The sequence below is a fragment of the Scyliorhinus torazame genome, chromosome 13, assembly GCF_047496885.1.
Source record: "Scyliorhinus torazame isolate Kashiwa2021f chromosome 13, sScyTor2.1, whole genome shotgun sequence".
In the NCBI taxonomy this organism is placed as follows: domain Eukaryota; kingdom Metazoa; phylum Chordata; class Chondrichthyes; order Carcharhiniformes; family Scyliorhinidae; genus Scyliorhinus; species Scyliorhinus torazame.
Genome location: NC_092719.1, coordinates 204,799,514 through 204,823,946, shown reverse-complemented (window position 1 = coordinate 204,823,946; position 24,433 = coordinate 204,799,514). Strand labels below are relative to the sequence as shown.

At 54.0% G+C, this 24,433-nt stretch overlaps 1 protein-coding gene across 3 annotated transcripts in view; it reads right to left on the bottom strand.

Moving 5' to 3' along the window:
- Nucleotides 1–24,433, bottom strand: part of uba1 (ubiquitin-like modifier activating enzyme 1) — a 416,000-nt gene that overhangs the window by 327,420 nt on the left and 64,147 nt on the right. For all 3 annotated transcript variants that reach the window (XM_072472935.1, XM_072472934.1, XM_072472936.1), the window contains exons 14-15: nt 7,709–7,874; nt 4,073–4,269 (exon numbers count right to left, since the gene is read on the bottom strand). In XM_072472935.1, the coding sequence (XP_072329036.1) occupies nt 4,073–4,269; nt 7,709–7,874 (363 nt within the window). The remainder of the gene's footprint in view (nt 1–4,072; nt 4,270–7,708; nt 7,875–24,433) is intronic.

Here is a 24,433-nt window from a genome sequence, read left to right as displayed (position 1 = left end):
TGACATGTAGCTAGCAATGTGGCTTACCCACATGTTCCCCATTTCCCCTCCAGCTCCTTCCCGATACCTGCCATGACAATGGGACCATTTTGCTTTCTGTCCTCGACTTGAAAAGCCCAAGAACCTAACATTTCACGTCGAGGGAGCAGATTGTCTCAATTTGAACCGAGTGGGTTTTGAGAGAGTTAAAACCGAACAGAAACAGGGAACATCAATCCCAAAAACCACAATAAAAGCCAGAGAATATCAAACCATTAAAACGTAATTTCGCAAAGCAAAAATACTGCAGACGCTGGAAATGTGGAATAAATCAAACAGAAAGAGTCAGAGGGTCAGGCAGCATCTGTGCAGAGAAACAGTTCACGGTCTCGGGTCATCGGCATGATCTGAAGAAGGATTGTCAAGCTGAAACATTCACTCCATTTTTCTTCCACAGATGTTGCCAGTTCGGAGTAATTCCAGCATTTTCTGTTTATATTTCACTAAATCCTGTGGCTGTGATAATAACACACTGCTCAATCCAAGACAAAGTATTCTTCATCTTATAAATCAGAAATTTTGCTTACGTTTCTTGTCATGGCAGATTGCTTAGTATTTGAGGAGACGTACAAGTCATCTCCATTTCCTGTTAGTCACATTCCTCTTCCATCGAATCCCTACATTGCAGAAGGAGGCCATTCGGCCCATCCAGTCTGCACCGATCCTCTGAAAGAGCGTCCTACCTCGGCTCACTCCCTTGCCTCATCTCCGTCAACCCACCTGACCTGCAAATCTCTGGACTTGGGAGGAAACGCTCTCAGACACGGGGAGAACATGCAAACTCCACACAGTCACCCAACGTCGGAAATGAACTTGGGTTCCTGGTGCCATGAGGCAGCAGTGCTCACCGCTGTGCCACCATGCTGCCCCACAGACACCTTTCTGTCTCAGACTTCACGAAAAAGGATAAAGTCACCCAGAAACACAGAAGGCACACATTATAGAAGCTGCTGGGTTGTAGACTGATGAGAAGGGACTACCAATCAGAAGGGTTTATTCAACAATCTTAGAAGCTTTTATAAGCTGTGTTTGCGCCCATGTTGGGGGTGAAATCCCACGTTAATGACATGTCAGTCCCTATGTCCGCATCATCGCAATATACCCATGACCGCCAGGCCTACACCTTCCCGGTTTATAATAATAATAATAATCTTTATTGTCACAAGTAGGCTTGCATTAACACTGCAGTGAACTGCAATGAAGTTACTGTGAAAATCCCCTAGTCGCCACATTCCGGCGCCAGTTCGGGTACACGGAGGGAGAATTCAGAATGTCCAAATTATCTAGCAGCACGCCTTTCGGGAATTGTGGGAGGAAACCGGAAGACACGGAAGAAACCCACGCAGACACGGGGAGAGGGTGCAGACTCCGCACAGACAATGACCTAAGCCGGGCCTCAGGGTGTTGTCCTTAAGGCAGATACCATCGGTGTCCCCGTGGTGTGCCCAGTGGCTGCAGGGCTTGTTGCACTAACCTCGGGCATTGCCTCCATCGCCAGTGGTGCAGGGGGAATAGGTTGCAGACTCGGTGTGTTGGCCTCTGGGCGGGGGGGGGGGAAGAGGTGGTGCTGGTTCGGGCACCTGCATCTGACACTGGTCCCTGATGTAGAGAGCACCAACCGAGGCAACCACATGGCTGTTTGGTAATGGGACATGGCTGTGTACCACCACCAGTTTGTCATGGTTTCGATCTTGACCGCCTGGCCTGGCTCTGCAGTGCTTCGTACCCTTTGTCGCCGTTTAATGAGGGTGGTGTCTGCATTTGTCTCCATCTTTGGTTGCAGAAGGGCTTTGGCGAAGGGATCATGGTTCAGGTACACCCGCAGAATAGTCTCGGTGTTGACGAGAGCAAGCCCTGTTTCGCCATATTTCCCAGGTTTAGTGCAACATAAAAGTCCATGTTATCTGGAACACATTTCTCAAGGAGATACTTTGCTGATCGTACAGCCCATTCTGCAAGACCGTTCGATTTTGGGTGGAGGCGGCAACTTGTGATGTGTCCAAAGTGCTGTGATTGCGCAAAGTCTTTGACTTCCTGGGGGCAAGCTGTCGAGCATTACCCATCATTATCCTCTGGCAATGCATCGTGCAGCGGAGTGTCTCTGCAGCTTACCGATGACTGTGCTGCTTTTCTAATCGGGCAGATATCCGATTTCCCACCAACCAGGGTACGAGTCAACCAGGACCACTTGCTGTTTTCTGTTCCATTCGACCATGTCTGCTGCTGTGAATGTAGGCGTGGTGGCTCTTTGGTTCGATGAGGCTTGAGCATGTTGCACAGTGCACATGGAGCCATAGAACCCCTACAGTGCAGAATGAGGCCATTCAGCCCATCGCGTCTGCACCGACCCTCTGAAAGAGATCCCACTGCCCCACCCCATCTCTGCAACCTCCTAACCTGCACACATCTGGGGCCTGATGTTGCAGAGTGTGTACGTCTGGACCAAGGCGGATTAACCCCAGCGCGATGCTGTCCTGGAGACCCAAGAGCGGCTTTATGTCTTGGTTGAGTGACAGGAAACGGGAAGTTACCCTGCGTGTAATGAAGAGTGGCCACCCCTTCCAAATGGATGGTTTGTCTGCCGTATGCCACAAGCTTCATCTTGCTGGTGGAATCCGGTACAGCATATGGCTCAATTTGGGCAAGACATTGCACTTCACTCCAGTGTCGATCTTGACTTTGAGTTTTGCATTGCTATGTGTGAAGATGGAGTCAACACTCTCGCAATAGAGCGTCTTGTGAGGCTCAGTGTTCTGGGTGCTCTGATTGGGCTCCAGCACATTCACACCGTTTGTGTTCCGCACTCTGGAGAAGTAGCCTGTTGCACTACGGCTATTGGCAGAAACGGGTTGCTGTGACTTGGACCTGCAGCATTTGGCAAAGTGGTTCCGCTTGCCATAGTTGTTACACCGTTTAGTAGTTGCAAACCACACACTTCTGTTCTTAGTGATGGCCGCCACAGTTGGAGCAGGGCGTGTTCTGCACCCCCGAACTTTTCATTCCCCCTCAGCTCTTCAGTGCTTCTTTCCGACTGCTCATTTTGCATCCAGATGCTAGATTCTAGCGTTAGATTTTTCTCTCACAGCAACTGTTTATACACATCACTATAGATTCCACAGACGTTGCGATCTCTCAAAGGTTCGTCAGTGAGGGAGCCGAAAGCACACTTTCTGGATTTTTGAAGTTGTGGCACAAGACTGGATGGACACGTCGAGTTTTTGGTTAGCAGTGATGAAGATGTGTCTGTGCGATATGATATTTTTCACCGGCATTTTTTGAACAATATCTCCCGGTGCTCTTTCTCTCCCTCCCAAGAATTCAAATGTTTTGACTGCCTTGGGGCCCGCTAAGTTTAACAGTGTTGATTTGTTATGTTGTAGGTGTAACATAAGCGGCTTCCTTGTGGTGCACTTGACAAAGGAAGGTTCAGACGTGGAGATAACGTCAACACGTTTATTAAACTATTTACACTTCTATTACTCGGGTTTGACACTACTGCTAATCCTACTATAGCTACCCAGACTGACTAACCAGTTGCTGCAATCCACGTGGTGGGTGTAATATTGAATCAACCCTGTGTCTGTACTCACTGACTGTCTCCACTGGAAAGAGGCAGATCATGTGTGTGATTTGTGCGCCGCTGGTTTCGGGGGGGGGGGGGCGGGGAGAATCGTGTGCGGGGGTCAGGGCGGCGTGGCGCGATTCGCGCGGTGCCCCGGCGATTGTCCCACCCAGCAAGGGGTGGGGAATTCCGCCCAGGATGCCTACAGTTTGGAATATATATTCACCCAACAAATGCTGTGCAGCTATGAAGCAATATCTACCGTGTTGCAGATGGCAAAACATTCCTGACAATAGAATATAGAATAGCCCCTCCCTGACCAGCACAACACCAGATTGAACCTTTTTAATTTAGGAATATCTACACATATTCTGATTAGCAGTAAAGCTCCAAAATGCCTCCACTCCCTCTGACGCAATTCAAACGGTATTCACCGCCTCTCAACACAACGTTCACCTTCTCTGTAATTACCTGCAACGTATGCTGAATAGCATTGGGAAAATTCGTGAGCGTACAGATGGGAAAAGAATTTTCCGGAGGGTCCCCACTGGAGCCATAGGACTCCGTAAGACAAGGAACGATGACCTGTACATTTCCTTTCGTGCCCAAGGTACCCGATTCCAGCAGTGGTTTCCGAAACAACACACACCGGCTATCCGTGTATCGCCCTGGAAGCAAAGAGGGTATTATCAGCAAAATTCCTCTCGAAACATACGCCATTACAGCAACAACTTGCGTTTACTATTGCTGGAGCCGGTGGTGGCGTGGTGATGGTAGCACAGTGGTTAGCACTGTTGATTCACATCGCCAGGGACCCGGGTTCGATTCCCGGCTTGGGTCACTGTCTGTGTGGAGTCTGCCTGTTCTCCCCGTGTCTGCGTGGGTTTCCTCCGGGTGCTCCGGTTTCCTCCCACAAATCCCGAAAGACGTGCTCATTAGGTGAATTGGACATTCTGAATTCTCCCTCAGTGTACCCGAACAGGCGCCGGAGTGTGGGGACTCGGGGATTTTCACAGTAACTTCATTGCAGTGTTAATGTAAGCCTACTTGTGACACGAATAAAGAGGAAAGATTATGTCATGGACTAGTAATCCAGAGGCCCAGGTCAATGCTCTGGGGACAAGGGTTCAAATCCCAACACGGCAGCTGGTGGAATTTGAATTCAACAAATAAACCGGGAGTTAAACATTAGTCTCAGTAATAGTGACTGATGCACGATCAATGACTACTAAAGCGAGGTTGTAGTCCAACTGAAGGCTTTAATAAGCTAGATGTTTCCCCCAGCATCTCAGGTACAGAAAGAAAGCTGCTGGGGCGGCAAGGGATCTTATACCCCGCCTTGCTGGGCAGAGCTACCATACAGCTTGACCAATGGCAAACATACAATATCTACCAATGGTGTTCCAGCATTATTAGGTACCGTAATACCGCTACACCGACTACCACAGTGACCATGATAACGATCACAGATTGTTGTAAAAACCCAGCTGCTTCACGAATGCCTTTTAGGAAAGGAAATCTGCCACTCTTGCACGGTCTGGCCTACATGTGACTCCAGACCCACAGCAGCAACTTGCCTTCGCGAGATTCAACACAATCTCGCGAGACGTTGCGATGTAAATTCCGTCCACAATGGGCGGGATCACATTTTGGAAAATCTGCATATTGGAGCGAGGCAGTAAGTCTTGCTCTAATGCGCAGATTCCTGTGGTACCTGAGGCTTTGGGATTCAATCCCTTTGCCTCAGAGACCTTGGGCGAGCGCCGTTCAGCACTGGTCCCCACAAATGGGGGACCAGACTAAACAGCACTCGTGGGGTTCTCCCAGGGGATCGGAGGCCCCCAGCTGCATGCCCTTTGGGCAGGGTGGTACCCTGCCACCTGGGTACCCTGGTAGCCAGCCTGGCACCTTGGCCAATCCACCTAACCTGCACATGTTTGGGTTTGTGGGAGGAAACCGGAGCACCCGGAGGAAACCCACGCAGACACGGGGAGAACGTGCAGACTCCGCACAGACAGTGACCCAAGCCGGCAATCGAACCTGGGACCCTGGAGCTGTGAAGCAACTGTGCTAACCATTATGCTATCGTGCTGCCCTGTTGACAAGAGACTTTCTTCTCCAAATGAACATTTCTGTGGCCAGCGAGGATGAGAGCAAAGATTAATCACGCAAAGAAGTTTGTAGTCACCTAAAATGGCTGATTCCCTATTAATTTGGCTAAAACCCGATTTAAAATGGCTAACCGAAAAGGCTGATGGGAAAAGCAGCCAACAGGACACCAACGGACAGCTGCAGACAGAATAGCGTATTCGGCTCTGGGGAAGTCGGCCCAGATCGATACCCAAGACTGTTAGCAGCACATCAACCCAGTTCATCTGCAGTTTAATCGGCTATCCCCGGGAACAATTGCAACATATTAGCAATTGAATGCCGGGCCAGACCTGTCAGTGCCTGCAGTGGCCGAAACAAAGAAAGGTGAACGACCACCCCCCGATCGAGGAATCGCCCCATTATTGGAGCATATCGAACCCAGTGATTGGGAACAAGTCCAATCACTTGGGACTCAGGGTCAAGGGCCACCCCGAGAGGTGGGAAGCCCCTGGGCTCTATAAAGTGAGGGGCCAAGTTCAGATCTCTCTCTCTCTCCCTTCTTCACCTGCTCGCAACCTTCGCAAGAACCTTCAACAAAGAACCGTAAGTCTGACTCCAGTGATCGCTACCCGATAGAGATTCCTAGCCATCGACCCGTATCAGCCTTTTGAATCCATCAGCCAGATCCAATTCGATAAACTATTTGTTTCCCTGACCTGGTGGGCCATCTCCTAAAGTTAAGTATTGGCCAGTAGTGGTAGGTTTTGAGATAGATAGTAGGATTATTGTGTAAGTATCTATTGCTGTACATAATAAATGACCGTTGATTTCAATCTTACTAAGCGGTGTGCTGACTTATTAATCATAACTCGAGCTTGAACCACGTGGCGGTATCAGAAGGATACCTGGCGACACGTGAGCAAAGGTGACATAATCAGAGCTAATAAAACTAAGGCTAAAAAGAGCAACAAGTTTATGAAAAAAAATGTCGAGGCTTATGGTTGTTGCTCAGTGGGAGCACTCTCGCCTCTGGGTCACAAAGGTTCTGCACTTATGTTTCACACCACAGTCTTGGGCAGATAATCGAGGCTGGTACTCTAATGCAGCACTGAGGGAGGGCTGGACTGTCAGAGGTGCAGTCTTTCGGACCAAACATTAAACTGTTTACCCTCGCAGGTGGACTCAAAGTGCCCATTATTTAGAAAAGGTGGGACAGGAGAGTTCTCCCTGATGTACTGGCCACAGTATGTCCCCCGACCAGCATCATTAAAAGCATCAACAGAGGAGTGGGGCTAAATTGGAAGGTTCTACTAAAAACTGGCACAGGTAAGGTGGGCCGAACGGCATCCTTCGGTGTTGTGATGACTATGACAGTGCTTGTTGTATTGTTATATAACTTTTCATAGAAGTTACAATGCAGAAGGGGGCCACTCGGCCCATCGAGTCTGCACCAGCTCTTGGAAAGAGCACCCTACCCAAGGTCAACACCTCCACCCTATCCCCATAACCCAGTAACCCCAACCAACACGAAGGGCAATTTTGGACACTTAAGGGGCAATTTATCGTGGCCAATCCACCTAACCTGCACATCTTTGGACTGTGGGAGAAAACCGGAGCACCCGGAGGAAACCCACACAGACACGGGGAGGACGTGCAGACTCCGCACAGACAGTGACCCATGCCGGGAATCGTACCTGGGACCCTGGAGCTATGAAGCAATTGTGCTAACCACTATGCCACCGTGATGCCCCACGGGAGCTTGTTGTGCACAAATTGGCTTTTGCATTTTCCTACACTGCAGTAGTGCTACACTTCAATAGTACCACTGGCAGTAACGAATGTAGGGATAGCCTGAAGCTGCAAAAGGCCCAATATAAGTGCAAGTCAGTTTGTAATCCATGAAGAAATGCAGCAATGTGTGGGTTTCTGCTTGTTGATGCAAAAGTGCCTTTGTATTATTTTATATAAGGGTCAAAATTGATCTGATAGTCAACCTTCATTCATAGAACCACTTACGTGTTTCCACGTTATCCAATGCATTTGCCACTCCATCCAGATTGTCAAAGAAATCCTCATTGTAGACGTTCTTAGTCTCTGGTCCAACGCGGTTCTCATGGGCTGTGATTCGCAGAGAAGGATTCATCTTTCTCACTGCTGTTGCTGCTGTCCGGGACTTCATTTTCTATCCAGTGTTTAAAAAATACAGGGCAGACTTTATTAGTGTTATTCTACAACCCCCCCACCCCGGCTCGCCTCCGCCGCCAACAATTTGTCAATAAAATTCACCTCCCTAACCAACTCACTGCCCCACACGGCCCTCCCTGCCCCCACACACCCCCTCCCCCCACACACCCCCTCCCCTCCCCCCACACACCCCCTCCCCCCCACACACCCCCTCCCCCCACACACCCCCTCCCCTCCCCCCACACACCCCCTCCCCTGCCCCCACACACCCCCTCCCCTGCCCCCACACACCCCCTCCCCTGCCCCCACACACCCCCTGCCCCCACACACCCCCTGCCCCCACACACCCCCTGCCCCCACACACCCCCTCCCCTGCCCCCACACACCCTCCCCTGCCCCCACACACCCTTCCCTGTCCCCCTCCCTGTCCCCCCGCGGCTTTCTCTGTCCCCCACACACACTCCCTGCTCCCACACACACTGATGCACTATCAATTACAACTAGACGAGAGTAGAATGTAACCAGGGCTTTATTACACAGAGATGTGTGGACTCCTACAGCAGCTGACGAAATGGCTGCTGTTCGGAGAGCACACACATTTATGCTCCACCTCCTGGGCGGAGCCAGCAGGCAGGGATCTTCCCCCGTACCTGTAATACAGGGGCCTTACCCTAAGAACCATATATACAATATAATACAACAGTGGTGACTACCACATTCACCCCCTGTTAAAATGAGTCCAGCGGGGGGTGGAAAACTATATACATACAGATTGGTTTTAAAATTACAGAGAAGGTTACAAATTTAGACGTTCGGGCGCCTTGATCTGTCGTTGAGAGCGCCGCAGTGCTGGTGGCGACTCAGGCGTCGGCTTGGTCTTCGGTGACTCCGGGAGCTTGTCAAAATCCTCTTCATCCCCGGTGGGAGCAAGGGGAGGATGGATTGTCCTGGAGCGGGGGCTGCGGTGGGGTGTGCTAGGGGAAGGGACGGGGGACGGGGACCCAGCTGGTGCCAGATCCCTGAGGGAGACTGTGTCTTGGCGGCCGTCGGAGTACGCTACGTCGGCGTACTGCGGGTTTGCTTGGAGTAGCTGTACCCTCTCAACCAACGGGACCGCCTTGTGGAGCCGCACGTGCTTGCGGAGGAGAATGGGTCCTGGAACTGCCAGCCACGTTGGGAGCGAAACCCCGGAGGTGGACTTCCTGCGGAAGGCAAAGAGACGTTCATGTCGCGGTGCACAGGAGCAACCGAATGGAGTGAAGTGCGTCGGGGAGGACCTCCTGCCAGCGGGAGGACCTCCTACCAGCGGGAGGCCGGGAGTTTTCTGGACTGTAGGGCCAGATGGACGGCCCTCCAGACCGTCCCATTCTCCCGCTCCACCTGCCCGTTTCCCCTGGGGTTGTAGCTGGTCGTCCTACTCGAGGCAATGCCCCTGTTGAGCAGGTACTGGCGCAACTCATCGCTCTCAAATGAGGATACCCGGTCGCTGTGGACGTAGGCGGGGAAACCGAACAGAGCGAAGATGGGGTTGAGGACTTTGATGACGTTGGCAGACGTCATGTCGGGGCATGGGACGGCGAAGGGGAATCGGGAATACTCATCGACCACATTAAGAAAGTACGTGTTGCGGTTGGTGGAGGGGAGGGGCCCTTTGAAGTCCAGGCTGAGGGAGGCCTTCACCAGTCGTGCACGGTCTGGCCGGTAGAAGTGCGGTTTACACTCCGCGCAAACCTGGCAGTCTCTGGTGATAGCCCTGACTTCCTTGATGGAGTAAGGCAGATTGTGGGCCTTAATGAAGTAGTAAAAGCGGGTGACCCCGGGTGACAGAGATCGTCGTGCAGAGTCCGGAGACGGTCCACTTGTGTGCTGGCACATGTACATCGGGACAGGGCATCGGGGGGCTCGTTGAGCTTACCGTTGTGATACAAAATCTCGTAATTGTAGGTGGAGAGCTCGATCCTGCACCTCAAGATTTTATCATTTTTGATCTTACCCCGCTGTGTGTTGTTAAACGTGAAGGTTACCGACCGTTGGTCAGTGAGGAGAGTGAATCTCCTGCTGGCCAGGTAATGGCTCCAATGTTGCACAGCTTCAACAATCGCTTGGGCCTCCTTTTCGACGGGGGAGTGCCGAATTTCGGAGGCATGGAGGGTGCGGGAAAAGAATGCCACGGGCCTGCCCGCCTGGTTGAGGGTGGCAGCCAGTGGAATGTCTGATGCATCGCTCTCGACTTTGAAGGGGAGCGACTCGTCGACCGCGTGCATCGCGGCCTTGGCGATGTAGGCCTTGATACGGTTGAAGGCCTGGTGAGCCTCGGCCGTCAGTGGGAAAGCGGTGGATTGAATGAGTGGGTGGGCCTTGTCTGCATAGTTTGGGACCCACTGGGCGTAATGCGCAAAGAACCGCAGGCATCGTTTGAGGGCCTTGCGGCAGTGGGGGAGGGGGAATTCTATGAGGGGGCGCATGCGATCGGGGTCGGGCCCTAGAACTCCGTTCTGAACCACATAGCCGAGGATGGCTAATCGGTTCGTGCTGAACACACACTTCTCCTTGTTGTAAGTTAGGTTGAGGAATGTGGCAGTGTGGAGCAATATGGAAAGGTTAGCGTCGTGGTCCTGCTGGTCGTGGCCGCAGATGATGACGTTGTCCAGGTACGGGAAAGTGGCCTGCAGCCCGTACCAGTCAACCATTCGGTCCATCTCCCGTTGGAAGACCGAGACCCCGTTGGTGACGCCGAAGGGAACCCTAAGGAAATGGTAAAGGTGGCCGTCTGCTTCAAACGCAGTGTATGGGTGGACCGCTTACGGATGGGGAGCTGGTGGTAGGCAGGTTTCAGGTCCACTATCGAGAAGACCCGGTACTGTGCAATCTGATTGACCAGATCAGATATGCGTGGGAGGGGGTACGCATTTAGCTGCGTGTACTGATTGATGGTCTGGCTGTAGTCAACGACCATCCAGTTTTTCTCCCTGGTTTTTACCACTACCACTTGGGCTCTCCAGGGGCTGTTGCTGGGCTTGATGATACCTTCCCGCAGCAACCGCTGGACCTCAGACCTGCTGAAGGTCCTGTCCTGGGCGCTGTACCATGTGCTCCTGGTGGCAACGGGTTTGCAATCCGGGGTGAGGTTTGCAAACAGGGAAGGCGGGTCGACCTCAAGGGTCGCAAGGCCGCAGATGGTGAGGGGTGGTAGGGGCCCGCCAAATTTCAGGGTTAGGCTCTGGAGGTTGCACTGGAGGTCCAGGCCGAGTAGCAAGGCAGCGCACAGGTTGGGGAGGACGTAGAGCCGGAAGCCGCTGAGCTCTACGCCCTGGACAGTTAGAGTGGCGATGCAGTACCCCATCCCCCACGTCCCCCCCCACCCCCCATTTCCCCCCCCGCACACCACCCACATCCCTCCCTGCACCCCACCCCCCTCACTTCCCTCCCCGCACCCCCCACGTCCCTCCCTGCACCCCACCCCCCTCACTTCCCTCCCCGCACCCCCCACGTCCCTCCCTGCCCCCCAGCCACGCCCCTCCCACGCTACTCTAAGTATACTAACTCTAACTAACTAGACCAGACTAGCTCTGATCCACGTGTAGAAGGTGCTGACTGATATATACACCCTGACTCTCACTACAGTTGTCACCAGTGGAAAGAGGCGGAGTGCTGATGCCTCATGTGTTTTGTAGTGGGAAGGCCCCCTCTAGTGTTCTGCCTGGTGATTGGTTGTGTTCTGTCCTGTGTGTTGATTGGCTAACCTGGGTGTCTGTCACTGCCTGTCTTTACCTCATGATGTGCATGGGTGCATATTATGACACTACCTCCTTCTATAAACTTCAACTCAACTAAAGCTCTACTGTCTTCTCCCATCTACTCCTGTGCCCACTGGCCTACAATGGTTCTCAGCCCCCAAGGCCACAAATAACGTTAGGTGTTCGAATTAAATTTGTCCATTTGCCTCTCCTGTTCGCTGTCACCTCCTCCGACCCTACAACCTCACTCCCCCAAAAATCCTCCTTCGTCGCAGACTCTGTCCTCTTGCACTTTCCCCCACCATTAATTGTCCCGCCTCAAGTTACCAGACCTGATGTCCGAGCTGGAGGTCTTTCTCTAATCTCCTCCAACTCTTCCCTCAACAATCTCCATAAAGAGGCATCTCTTGGACCAAGCTTTTGTTGATCCCTCCTCCTAATGCCTGGCCAGGCGTTCATCTCTGATTATGCTTCCATCAAACACTTGGTTCTCTTTATTTACACCTCCGTTTGAAGCAAATGGTTGTTGTTGTTGTGAGGTCTTGCTGCCCGACTTCTCATGTGGTCAGCCTTTGGTCTCTGATCCTTCGAGTAGAATCACGAGACAACAAAAAAAATAAACAAAAAGCACTCCAGGGACAGAAAAGAAAGTTTGCTGCACAGCAGAAAAGCTCTGCATGGAAACAAATATTTCAAAGGTCAGTGCGGTATCTTGATGGGGAAAACAGCACAGCAATTCCACCAACTCGGCGGTGGGTACGGGCATAGAACCAAAGTCCATAAAGATGTTGGAATAGGAAGAATCAGTTGAAGAGTCTCTGCAGGACATGTGCTTATAATTAGAGGTCGGGTTTTAGGGAACACAATGCAGTCATTCAGACAACAGAGAAAGGAAATTGGCAGTGAGCAGCCTGGGCACAAATCGCACAACTGGCTGGCAGAGGAAGCTGCCTTCGGGTTAGTGAGCGCAATGCTCTAGACTCCATTTATCACGCGCCGGAAAGTGTACTTCAGCAGGCTGTTTGACCACAGTGGCATCGCTCACTAAAGCCCACACGCACGCACCCATGCAGGGGAGGTGATGACGCAGTTGTATTGTTGCTGGACTAGTAACCCAGAGTCCCGGGGCAATGCTCTGGGAACTCGGGGTCGAGCCCCACCACGGCAGGTGGTGGAATTGGAATTCAATTTTTTTTTTTTCTTAATCTGGAATTAAGGCCGGAATTCCCCATCCGTTCACACCGGCGGGATTCTCCGGTCTCGGGGCAGTGGATGGAGTTTTGGCTGAGTGCCGAATTCTCCGTCCTCGCTGGCAGTGGTGACGGAGTAAACCCGGATCGGAGAATCCCGGAAAGTCCCAGCCTGAAAGTCAAATGCTGACCATGCAACCATTGGCGGTTGTCATAAAATCCCATCTGGTTCACATGTCCTTGAGGGAAGTAAATCTGCCAACTTTACCTGGTCTGGCCTCCATGTGACTCCAGATCCAGTGGATCCGAAATGGGCCTAGCGAGCCACTCAGTCCCCGGGGAAAAGTAGGGACGGGCAACAAATTCTGGCCCAGACAGCGACGCCCACATGCCTTGAAAGAATTTGTTTCAATCGCACGTTGCCAAAGGGGCAGCTGCGTGGTGTTCAGGAACGGGATACTTGCCACATTACCTGTCTCCGCAGCCCAGGAATGCAAATGGAAACATTCCAACAGCTCCCCCAGCTGGAAGGAGGAAGGAGGCGTAAGGTAACATTTTTTAGACACCAACATGGGGGGGGGGGGGGGTGCAACACTGTTGGGAGGTGCCATCCTTTGGAGTGAGATATTAAACCCACGACCCATCTGCCCTCCTAGGCTAAAGATTCCTTGGCACTGCTTTGAAAAGAAAAGAGGAGGGAAATACAGGTTGAGCGTTCCTTATCCAAAATGCTTGGGGCCAAGTGTGTATCGGATTTCGGGATTTTTCGGATTATAATTTAAGGGGGCGAAACGGCCGGTTCCCAGGACCTGCCCATGTGCGGTGCGTTGGGACCAACGCATCTCCCGGGAACCTTCCCAGAGCTTTGTGGGATTTCCCACTCGTGGCGTCACATCGGTGCTCAAAAGAAAGTGCAGATTTTTTTCGGTTTTGGGAATTTTAATAATAATAATAATCACTTATTGTCACAAGTAGGCTTCAATGAAGTTACTGTGAAAAGCCTCTAGTTGGATAAGGGACGTTCAACCTGTCGTGCTAAAAAGATTGTGGGAACATGCTGTTCACAAATTGGGTTCCTCGTTCCTGTGTTACAACACTGACTATATTTGCTTCAACAATTATATTTACTTAAACAATTATAAACTGCTTTGGGATATCCTGAAGCCACAAAAAGTGCTATGCACGTGCAAGACCTTCTTTACCCCATTATTCCCAGGGTTAATATACTCTCCAGATACACTGTCAAACCCTCTTCTCCAGACCTCACAAGATCGTGACTCCAGTGGTCGATCATCTCGACTAATGATGGCATCCGCCACGCCTCCACTCCCCTTTGTGTCCACGATCAAGTTAACAATATCTCCCATTTCAAATCCACGCCGCACCATCAGGCTCTTCGATGCTCTGCTGCGAGATTGCTCCTGCTGGCTCCCATGCACAAACTAATAAGGGACCCCCAGACACCAAGCTCCGTTACACACACACACACACACACACACACACACACACAAGTGCTCCGTCGCCTACACTGACCGAATCAGGAGAGTAGCAGAACTCGATGCACATGGATCAGATGATTCGATGGAGCTTTGCAAATATTCCACGGAAATTTTATCCAAACAGCAGATCTTTTAAAATTTAAGACATAAATAACTGGTCTCTTCTTTCAAGTTCTCTTTTTTTTTTCTTCAATTTCTCGTGCTCCATATGAATTTGTTTTGATGGGTGCCAGGGCTGGTGGTGGTGATGGGTAGGTTGCTGGTGGTGGGGAGATACTGGGTAATAAAAACGCTCCCAGTCAGGACAAGGTTAGTCAGTGTCCCAAACCCCCTCCATATTATCTCCGTTCACTTTGAATCCTTCCACAGCCGTGTGTGACTTTCCTCAAACCAGCTATTCTTGTGGTGCCAGCAAGACAGCGACAGGCGCTAAATTCTTGTGCAAGTTTGCGCCATCGCCAAGCTACCAGAGCGGAGTCTCAAATTGTTTTGCTCAGGGTCCTTCCAGTTACAAATCCTGTCACTTTGCTTTGAACGTGGCCCTAGAAACTTCCAAGGTAACTAAACATAACCAATTTTAATCACTCCACGATTGGCAGACTTGCCTTCAGTGGCCGAGGTCCCAAGTTCTGGAACTCACTCCCTATATCTCAATGCCACAGTCCTTAAAAACCTGCATTGTTTGGTCATCTGCGCTAACATCGCCTTGCGTGGCTCAGTCCTGATTCTGTTTGAAACCACTCTTGTGAAGTGCCCAGCTTTTACTGCAATAAAAGGTGCTATATAAATACAATAGGTTGTTTGATGCCCCCACACCATTACTTACACACCATGGGTTTCTATTTGTGGTCATGTCACCCTGGGAGACACAATGTAATTACTGGCTCCTTCTCCACGAGAAGGGGGAAGGAGGAAAACTGAAGGGAAGGACCGATTCCTTCTCTCTCCCGGCAGTGAAACACATCCCCGATCGCAAACCCATCCCTGATTGCCATTCCCGATCGCAATCCCGTCCCCGGTCGCAATCTGTCCCGGATTGCAGTCCCCGTTTGCAAACCCGTCCCCGATCGCAAACCCGTCCCGGTTTGCCATCCCCAATCTCAATCCCGTTCCCGATCGCAACCTGTCCCGGATTGCCGTCCCCGATCGCAAACCCGTCCACGATTGCCATCCCCAATCGCAAACCCGTCCCAGATTGCAAACCCGTCCCTGATTGCCGTCCCTAATCGCAAACCCGTTCCCGATTGCCGTCCCTAATCGCAAACCCATTCCCGATTGCCATCCCCGATCGCAAACCCGTCCCCGATTGCCATCCCCGATCGCAAACCTGTGATGAACGGTCACTGTAATACTGTACCCTTGTCATCATGTAAGGTGATGTCCCCTTTAAGACCGGGCTTGGAACCCTGGGGGACTCCGCCTCCGGCTCCGCCCATCTGGGAGCCATATACAAGGGGCCGCCTTGTGGGTGGCACCTCTGTTAGCACACGTCTCGCCACCAGGCTAGTCCTTAGCTTATTAAAGCCCTCTTTACCGTTTACTCGCTAAGCGTCGTTATTGAGGGTACCACAATTTAATAAGCTGAACTACATCAGGATGGACGCAGTCCTAAAACCAGAGAAGCTCAACCTGGAAGCACGGACACCGAAGGCAAAAGAAAATTTTAAATACTGGCTCCAATGTTTCGAGGCCTATCTGGACTCCTCAGAGACCCCCATCCTGGGGCCATGCAAGCTGCGCCTACTCCACGCCCGGGTGAGTCACCACGCTCGAAAAGGCGACTACTTATGAAGAGGCGGTCGGGTTACTCCACAAGCGGTTCGTCAAACCCATCAACGAGGTACACGCCAGGCATCTACTCTCTATCTGCCGGCAGCGCTCGGGGGAAATCGCTAGACTAATTCGTTGAAAAACGCACCGGGCTTGCCAGGGACTGTGACCATCAGGATGGTCAGCACGGTAGCATTGTGGATAGCATAATTGCTTCACAGCTCCAGGGTCCCAGGTTCGATTCCGGCTTGGGTCACTGTCTGTGCGGAGTCTGCACATCCTCCCAGTGTGTGCGTGGGTTTCCTCCCACAGTCCAAAGATGTGCAGGTTAGGTGGATTGGACATGATAAATTGCCCTGAGTGTCCAAAATTGTCCTTAGTGTTGGGTGGGGTTACTGGGTTATGGGGATAGGGTGGAGGTGTTGACCTTGGGTAGGGTGCTCTTTCCAAGGGCCGGTGCAGACTCGATGGGCTGAATGGCCTCCTTCTGCACTGTAAATTCTATGATACAGGATGTGACAGGGGAAACCCATATGAACCTACACATCAGAGACGCTTTCGTGTCCGGCATCCGCTCGACCTACATCCGGCAGCGGCTACTCGAAAACGGGGCAAAAGACCTCCAGGACACGCTAACGCTCGCCTCCTCGCTGGAGGTGGCCTGACATAATTTGGGTACGTACCCCGCGGACTCTGCGAGCCCCCCTCGGACTTCCTCAGACTCAGCCACGTTACGGGCCTGCGCCGCGCAGCGACCCACTCATCCTGGGGGCACACCGTGCTACTTCTGCGTGCAGGGCCAACGCCCACGCTGCCCAGTCAGCTCCGCGGTCTGCATCGACTGCGGGAAGAAGGGGCATTTTGCGAGGGGCTGCCTGGCCAGACCCAGGGGCCAGAAGAACAAAGAACAGTCGGCCCGAAAATCAGGCTCTCAGGCCCACAGGCCTCGCAATGCGGCTGCGCACCGACCCGACACGCTCCCTTCTGACGCGTCATCCGCCTCATGCGAATCATGGGAGCGGCCATCTTGTCGGCGGCCATCTTCTCGACCCGACATGTGCAACCGACGGCGGCCATTTTATGAGTCCGACTCGGCTGAGGACTCGGAATACCCGCGAGTGGGAGCGATCACCCTCGACCAAACCCGGCCGAAACATCTGCAAAACTCGATGATGAAGATCCAAGTCAACGGGCGCGACACTGTATGCCTCTTCGACTCCGGGAGCACGGAGAGCTTTATTCATCCAGAAACGGTAAGGCACTGCTCCTTGCGCACCCATCCCACGTCCCAGACCATAGCCCTCGCATCCGGGTCCCACTCGGTACAAATCAAGGGGTACTGTATCGCGGAAGTCTCGATCCAGGGAGGCAAATTTTATATCCTCCCCCACCTCTGCGCCCCCCCCCCTGCTGCTCGGACTGGAATTCCAGTGCAGCCACCGAAGCCTGACGCTGAAGTTCGGCGGACCCTTGCCCCCCCCCTCACGGTATGCAGCCTTGCGACACTAAAAGTCACACCCCCTCGCTATTCGCGAACCTCACTCCCGACTGTAAGCCCGTCGCCACCAGGAGCTGGCAGTACAGTGCCCAAGACATGACTTTTATCAAGTCAGAGGTCCAGCGTTTATTGGGAGAGGGGGTTATCGAGGCTAGCAACAGCTCCTGGAGAGCACAAGTGGTGGTAGTCCGGTCCGGGGATAAGAAACGGATGGTCGTGGATTATAGCCAGACCATAAACTGCTTCACGCAGCTTGATGCGTACCCCCTTCCTCACATAGCAGAAATGGTCAATCGGATCGCCCAATACAGAGTATTTTCCACGGTCAACCTCAAATCCGCCTACCACCAGCTCCCCATCCGACCAAAAGACCGCCCCTATACTGCCTTCGAAGCAGCCGGCCGGCTCTTCCACTTCCTCAGGGTCCCCTTCGGCCTCACAAATGGGGTCTGCGTCTTTCAAAGGGCGATGGACCAAATGGTGGACCAGTACGGTTTGCGGGCTACATACCCGTACTTGGACAATGTCACCATCTGCGGCCATGACGAGCAGGACCATGACGCTAACCTCAAAAAGTTCCTCCAGACCGCCCGAGCCCTCAACCTGACCTATAACAAGGGCAAATGCATTTTCCACACCACCCGGCTGGCCATCCTCGGCTATGTCGTGGAAAACGGGGTCCTAGGTCCCGACCCCGACCGCATGCGCCCCGTAAAAGGAACTCCCCCTCCCCCGCAGCCTCAAGGCCCTCAAACGGTGCTTGGGGCTCTTCTCCTACTACGCCCAGTGGGTCCCCAAATATGCGGACAAAGCCCGCCCACTCAAAGACCACGATATTTCCCCTGTCAGCTGAGGCCCAATCGGACTTCAGCCGCATCAAGGCCGATATCACCAAGGCCGCTATGCGCGCGGTGGATGAAACTATCCCCTTCCAGGTAGAGAGCGATGCGTCAGACATCGCCCTGGCTGCTACCCTCAACCAGGCAGGCAGGCCAGTAGTTCTTCTCCCGGACCCTTACCGCCTCAGAGATTCGACACACTGCAGTCGAGAAGGAGGCACAAGCCATTGTGGAGGCCTCTGCCACCCGGGGGTGACCCGGCTCGTCCACTTTATTAAGTCCCGCAACCTACCTTACTCAACCAAGTAGGTCAAGGCCATGACCAGGGCCTGCCAGATCTGTGCGGAGGGCAAACTGCACATCTACTGGCCAGACAAGGCTCGGCACGTGAAGGCCTCGGGGCCCATTGAGCGACTGAGCGTGGATTACAAGGGGCCCCTCCCGTCCACCAATCGCAATGCCTATTTCCTCACCATTATCGATGAGTTCTCCCCCTTCCCATTCGCCATTCCCTGTCCCAACATGACCTCTGCCACCATGATAAAGGCACTGCGCGGCATCTTCACCCTGTTCGGTTTCCCCGCTTATATCCACAGCGACCGGGGTACATCGTTCATGAGCGATGAACTGCATCAGTATCTGCTCAGCAAAGACATCGCCTCGAGCAGAACGACCAGTTATAACCCGTGGGGAAACGGGCAGGTGGAGAGGGAGAACGCGACATTGTGGAAGGCTGTCCTTCTGGCCCTGTGGTCGAGAAGTCTCCCAACTACCCGCTGGCAGGAGGTCCTGCCCGACGCCCTACACTCCATTAGGTCACTCGTCTGCACAGCCACGAATGAGACCCCTCACAACAGATTGTTTGTCTTCCCCAGGAAGTCTACCTCCGGGGTCTCGCTTCCACCTTGGCTGACGGCTCCGGGACCTGTTCTTCTCCGGAGGCACGCGAGGAGCCATAAAACGGACCCCTGATTGAGAAGGTCCGATTACTCCACGCCAACCCCAGTTACGCCGACGTCGAGAACCCCGACGGCAGGCAAGATACGGTTTCCCTCCGGGATCTGGCTGGTTCCCCCACTACACACCCCCTCCCGGCCCCACTGCACGTTGGTGGGCACCTACCGCGCACGTCCCCTAGCGCCTCCCCTCTACACACTCTGCCGGCGCCGGCACCACAACCCCGGCCCCACCTATTCCCCCTTACCCCAACCCGGACCAAGGCTCCGACCACCGTGCTCCCGGACGTACCCTCAACTAAGACGTCCGTGTCGGCCGCACCACCGCCTAAGCTGAGGAGGTCGATAAGGACGATCAGTCCTCCAAGACGAATGGACTTATGATGGCACTTCACCCCTGCCGGATTTTTTTTATTTTTTAAACAGGGGGTGAATGTGATGAGCAGTTGTCATCATGTAAGGTGATGTCCCCTTTAAGACCGGGCTTGGAACACTGGGGGACTCCCCCTCCAGCTCCGCCCATCTGGGAGCCGTATACAAGGGGCAGCCTTGTGGGTGGCACCTCTGTTAGCACACGTCTCGGCACTAGGCCAGTTCTTAGCTTATTAAAGCCCTCTTTACCGTTTACTCGCTTTGCGTCATTTGAGGGTACCACAAAACCCGTCCCTGATTGCCAACCCCGATCGCAAACCCGTCCCCGATCGCAAACCCGTCCCCGATCGCAAACCCGTCCCCAACCCGGCCCCGATCGCAAACCCGGCCCCAACCCGGCCCCGATCGCAAACCCGGCCCCGATCGCAAACCCGTCCCCAACCCGGCCCCGATCGCAAACCCGTCCCCAACCCGGCCCCGATCGCAAACCCGGCCCCGATCGCAAACCCGTCCCCAACCCGGCCCCGATCGCAAACCCGTCCCCGATCGCAAACCCGTCCCCAACCCGGCCCCGATCGCAAACCCGGCCCCGATCGCAAACCCGGCCCCGATCGCAAACCCGTCCCCAACCCGGCCCCGATCGCAAACCCGTCCCCGATCGCAAACCCGCCCCCGATAGCAAACCCGTCCCCAACCCGGCCCCGATCGCAAACCCGCCCCCGATCGCAAACCCGTCCCCGATCGCAAACCCGTCCCCGATCGCAAACCCGTCCCCAACCCGGCCCCGATCGCAAACCCGTCCCCGATCGCAAACCCGTCCCCGATCGCAAACCCGTCCCCGATCGCAAACCCGTCCCCGATCGCAAACCCGTCCCCAACCCGGCCCCGATCGCAAACCCGTCCCCGATCGCAAACCCGGCCCCGATCGCAAACCCGGCCCCGATCGCAAACCCGTCCCCAACCCGGCCCCGATCGCAAACCCGTCCCCGATCGCAAACCCGCCCCCAACCCGGCCCCGATCTCAAACCCGCCCCCGATCGCAAGCCCGACCCCGATCGCAAACCCGGCCCCGATCGCAAACCCGGCCCCGATCGCCATCCTCGATCGCCAACCCGTCCCCGATCGCAAACCCATCCCCGATCGCAAACCCGTCCCCGATCGCCATCCCTGATCGCCAACCCGTCCCCGATTGCAAACCCGCCCACGATCGCCGTCCTTGATCACAAACCCGTCCCCGATCGCAAACCCGTCCCCGATCGCAAACCCGTTCCCGATCGCAAGCCCGCCCCCGATCGCAAACCCGGCCCCGATCGCAAACCCGGCCCCGATCGCCATCCCCGATCGCAAACCCGTCCCCAACCCGGCCCCGATCGCAAACCCGTCCCCGATCGCAAACCCGCCCCCGATCGCAAACCCGTCCCCAACCCGGCCCCGATCGCAAACCCGCCCCCGATCGCAAACCCGTCCCCAACCCGGCCCCGATCGCAAACCCGTCCCCGATCGCAAACCCGTCCCCAACCCGGCCCCGATCGCAAACCCGTCCCCGATCGCAAACCCGTCCCCGATCGCAAACCCGTCCCCAACCCGGCCCCGATCGCAAACCCGTCCCCGATCGCAAACCCGGCCCCGATCGCAAACCCGTCCCCAACCCGGCCCCGATCGCAAACCCGTCTCCGATCGCAAACCCGCCCCCGATCGCAAACCCGTCCCCAACCCGCCCCCGATCGCAAGCCCGCCCCCGATCGCAAGCCCGCCCCCGATCGCAAACCCGGCCCCGATCGCCATCCTCGATCGCCAACCCGGACCCGATCGCAAACCCATCCCCGATCGCAAACCCGTCCCCGATCGCAAACCCGTCCCCGATCGCAAACCCGTCCCCGATCGCCATCCCTGATCGCCAACCCGTCCCCGATCGCAAACCCGCCCACGATCGCCGTCCTTGATCACAAACCCGTCCCCGATCGCAAACCCGTCCCGTCCCTAATCGCAAACCCGTCCCGTCCCTAATCGCAAACCCGTCCCCGATTGCAAACCCGTCCCCGATCGCAAATCCGTCCCCGATCGCCATCATGTCCCCGATCGCAAACCCGTCCCCGATCGCAAACCCGCCCACGATCGCCATCCTTGATCACAAACCCGTCCCCGATCGCAAACCCGTCCCGTCCCTAATCGCAAACCCGTCCCCAATCGCAAACCCGTCCCCAATCGCCATCCTCGATCGCAAACCCGTCCCCGATCGCAAACCCGTCCCCGATCGCCATCCCTGATCGCCAATCCGTCCCCGATCGCAAACCCGCCCACGATCGCCGTCCTTGATCACAAACCCGTCCCCGATCGCAAACCCGTCCCGTCCCTAATCGTAACCCCGGCCCCGATCGCAAACCCGGCCCCGATCGCCATCCTCGATCGCCAACCCGTCCCCGATCGCAAACCCGTCCCCGATCGCAAACCCGCCCACGATCGCCATCCTTGATCACAAACCCGTCCCCGATCGCAAACCCGTCCCGTCCCTAATCGCAAACCCGTCCCCAATCGCAAACCCGTCCCCAATCGCCGTCACCGATTGCAAACCCGTCCCCGATCGCAAACCCGTCCCCGATCGCCATCCTCGATCGCAAACCCGTCCCCGATCGCAAACCCGTCCCCGATCGCCATCCCTGATCGCCAATCCGTCCCCGATCGCAAACCCGCCCACGATCGCCGTCCTTGATCACAAACCCGTCCCCGATCGCAAACCCGTCCCCGATCGCAAACCCGTCCCTGATCGCCGTCCCCGATCGCAAACCCGTCCCCGATCGCAAACCTGTCCCTGATTACCGTCCCCGATCGCAAACCCGTCCCCGATCGCAAACCCGTCCCTGATTACCATCCCCGATCGCAAACCCTTCCCCCGATCAAGCTTCTTTCCTCAGGGAAGAATTTAGCTCAAAAATGAGTTTCTGGACTCAAAAGAGATGTGAAAATCAGCATTGTTTAAGTACTAATTTCCGAAGTTTACAATGCTATTTATATTGCTTCATTCGAATGATTGAATTTCTTTGACAGGTCGAGCGTCGTTTCTCCGAAACGCTCGGGGTGGATTGTGTTTCGCTGTTCAGGTATTTCTGGGTGTGATATAGGTATTGGGCCACAGAGTGTCAATGTACTGACTTGGACAGCTCCTGGAACGGTCCTCAGATGTTCACGCGGAAAAGGTCGGTGAGTTTGGTGTTGGCTCACCTTCGGGTGCGTTCAATGTAAAAACACTTTTTGGATGGATGGATAAAGAACATTCGACCCGTTAACGTATAAACATCTGTCGAGTCAGCATTACCTGGAGATTGGAGCAGTTAAAGTATCGAATAAAAGATGTTCTTAATTAATGAGATTTTCAGAATGGAAGAGAAGAGTAATCGGGTCAGCTGGACTTTGAAAGGCCAAGTCCCAAACCATTCGTTGCCCAGGATAACTGGGCTGCCTGGATCGCATCCAATATATATTTCAGAAACATTTGACAAATCAAATGCAGCACATCATGGAAAAATGGATGGACTCAGGAGAAAGTGAAGGAGAAGGGGGGAGAGGGGCCCGCCCGTACACCTGGTCCACGGTGCTAAATCAGTGGATGTATTTTTGAGATGTCAATCCAGACAGAGGGCGACTCAAACCCAATTTGCTGATCCAACAGTGGCAGTGGGGAGGCCGGGCTGACAGGAAGCAGAGGCTGGAGAATGAGGTTGACGCGGTGCCAGCCCGGTCACTGATCCATGCTCTCCACGAGTGTGGAGCTGCGGGAGGTGCAGAAATACACTTCACTCTCAATCAATGCTCTCCAGTGGAATGCTGCTGCCACCTTGTGGAATGTCCAGTCACTGCCGAGTGAAAAGCACCCAAACATCTGGCCCAAACTAGGGATTGGAATCGTGGAATGGTCACACCACAGAAGGAGGCTATTTGTGTTAATTACATTGTGAAGGGCATTGTTTAATTTAGTACCAGGAGCACATATAAATTGGGGATGCCGCGTATGGGAGTAGAGTGTGAGACTGCACAGGACAAGTGTTCACCAATTGGCTTGGACCTTAATATTCACAGTCCGGTGCGTTATGTCCACGTAACACTCCCCAAGAGTAACTCAGCTAGTCCCAGTTTCCCGCTCTTTCCCAGTAATCCTCAAATACTCTCCCTTCCACAGAGGGTGATGAGAGGCTGGTAAACACTGCCGGAGGTGGTGGTGGAAGCAGATACGATAATGGCATTTATGATGTCGAATACGTGAATAGGATGGGAATAGAGGGATACGGACCCCGGAAATGCAGAAGGTTTTAGTTTAGATGTATTATGATCGGCACAGGCTTGGAGGGCTGAAGGGCCTGTTCCTGTGCTGTACTGCCTGGTGCTTGCATTTGCAATTCCCTTCTCTTCCCGTCATTGGTGCTCCCATGCCAATCACCTCCAATCTGTGTTTTCACTTCCTCCTTACCTAGTCTGTCTGCAACCGTCGTGAATTTGAACACCTCTATCGAATCTCCTCTTCTGTGAGGAGGAACATGCCCAGCTCCTTCAATCTGTGGGTGAACTCAATGCCCCGATGCCTGGATACATTCATGTAAACCTTTCCGCGACTCGCACCTTTACTAAAGTGTGGTGCTCAGAATAGGGCGCATACTCCATTTAAGGCTGAGCCAGAGTTTTATAAAAAGTTTTGTCATTACTT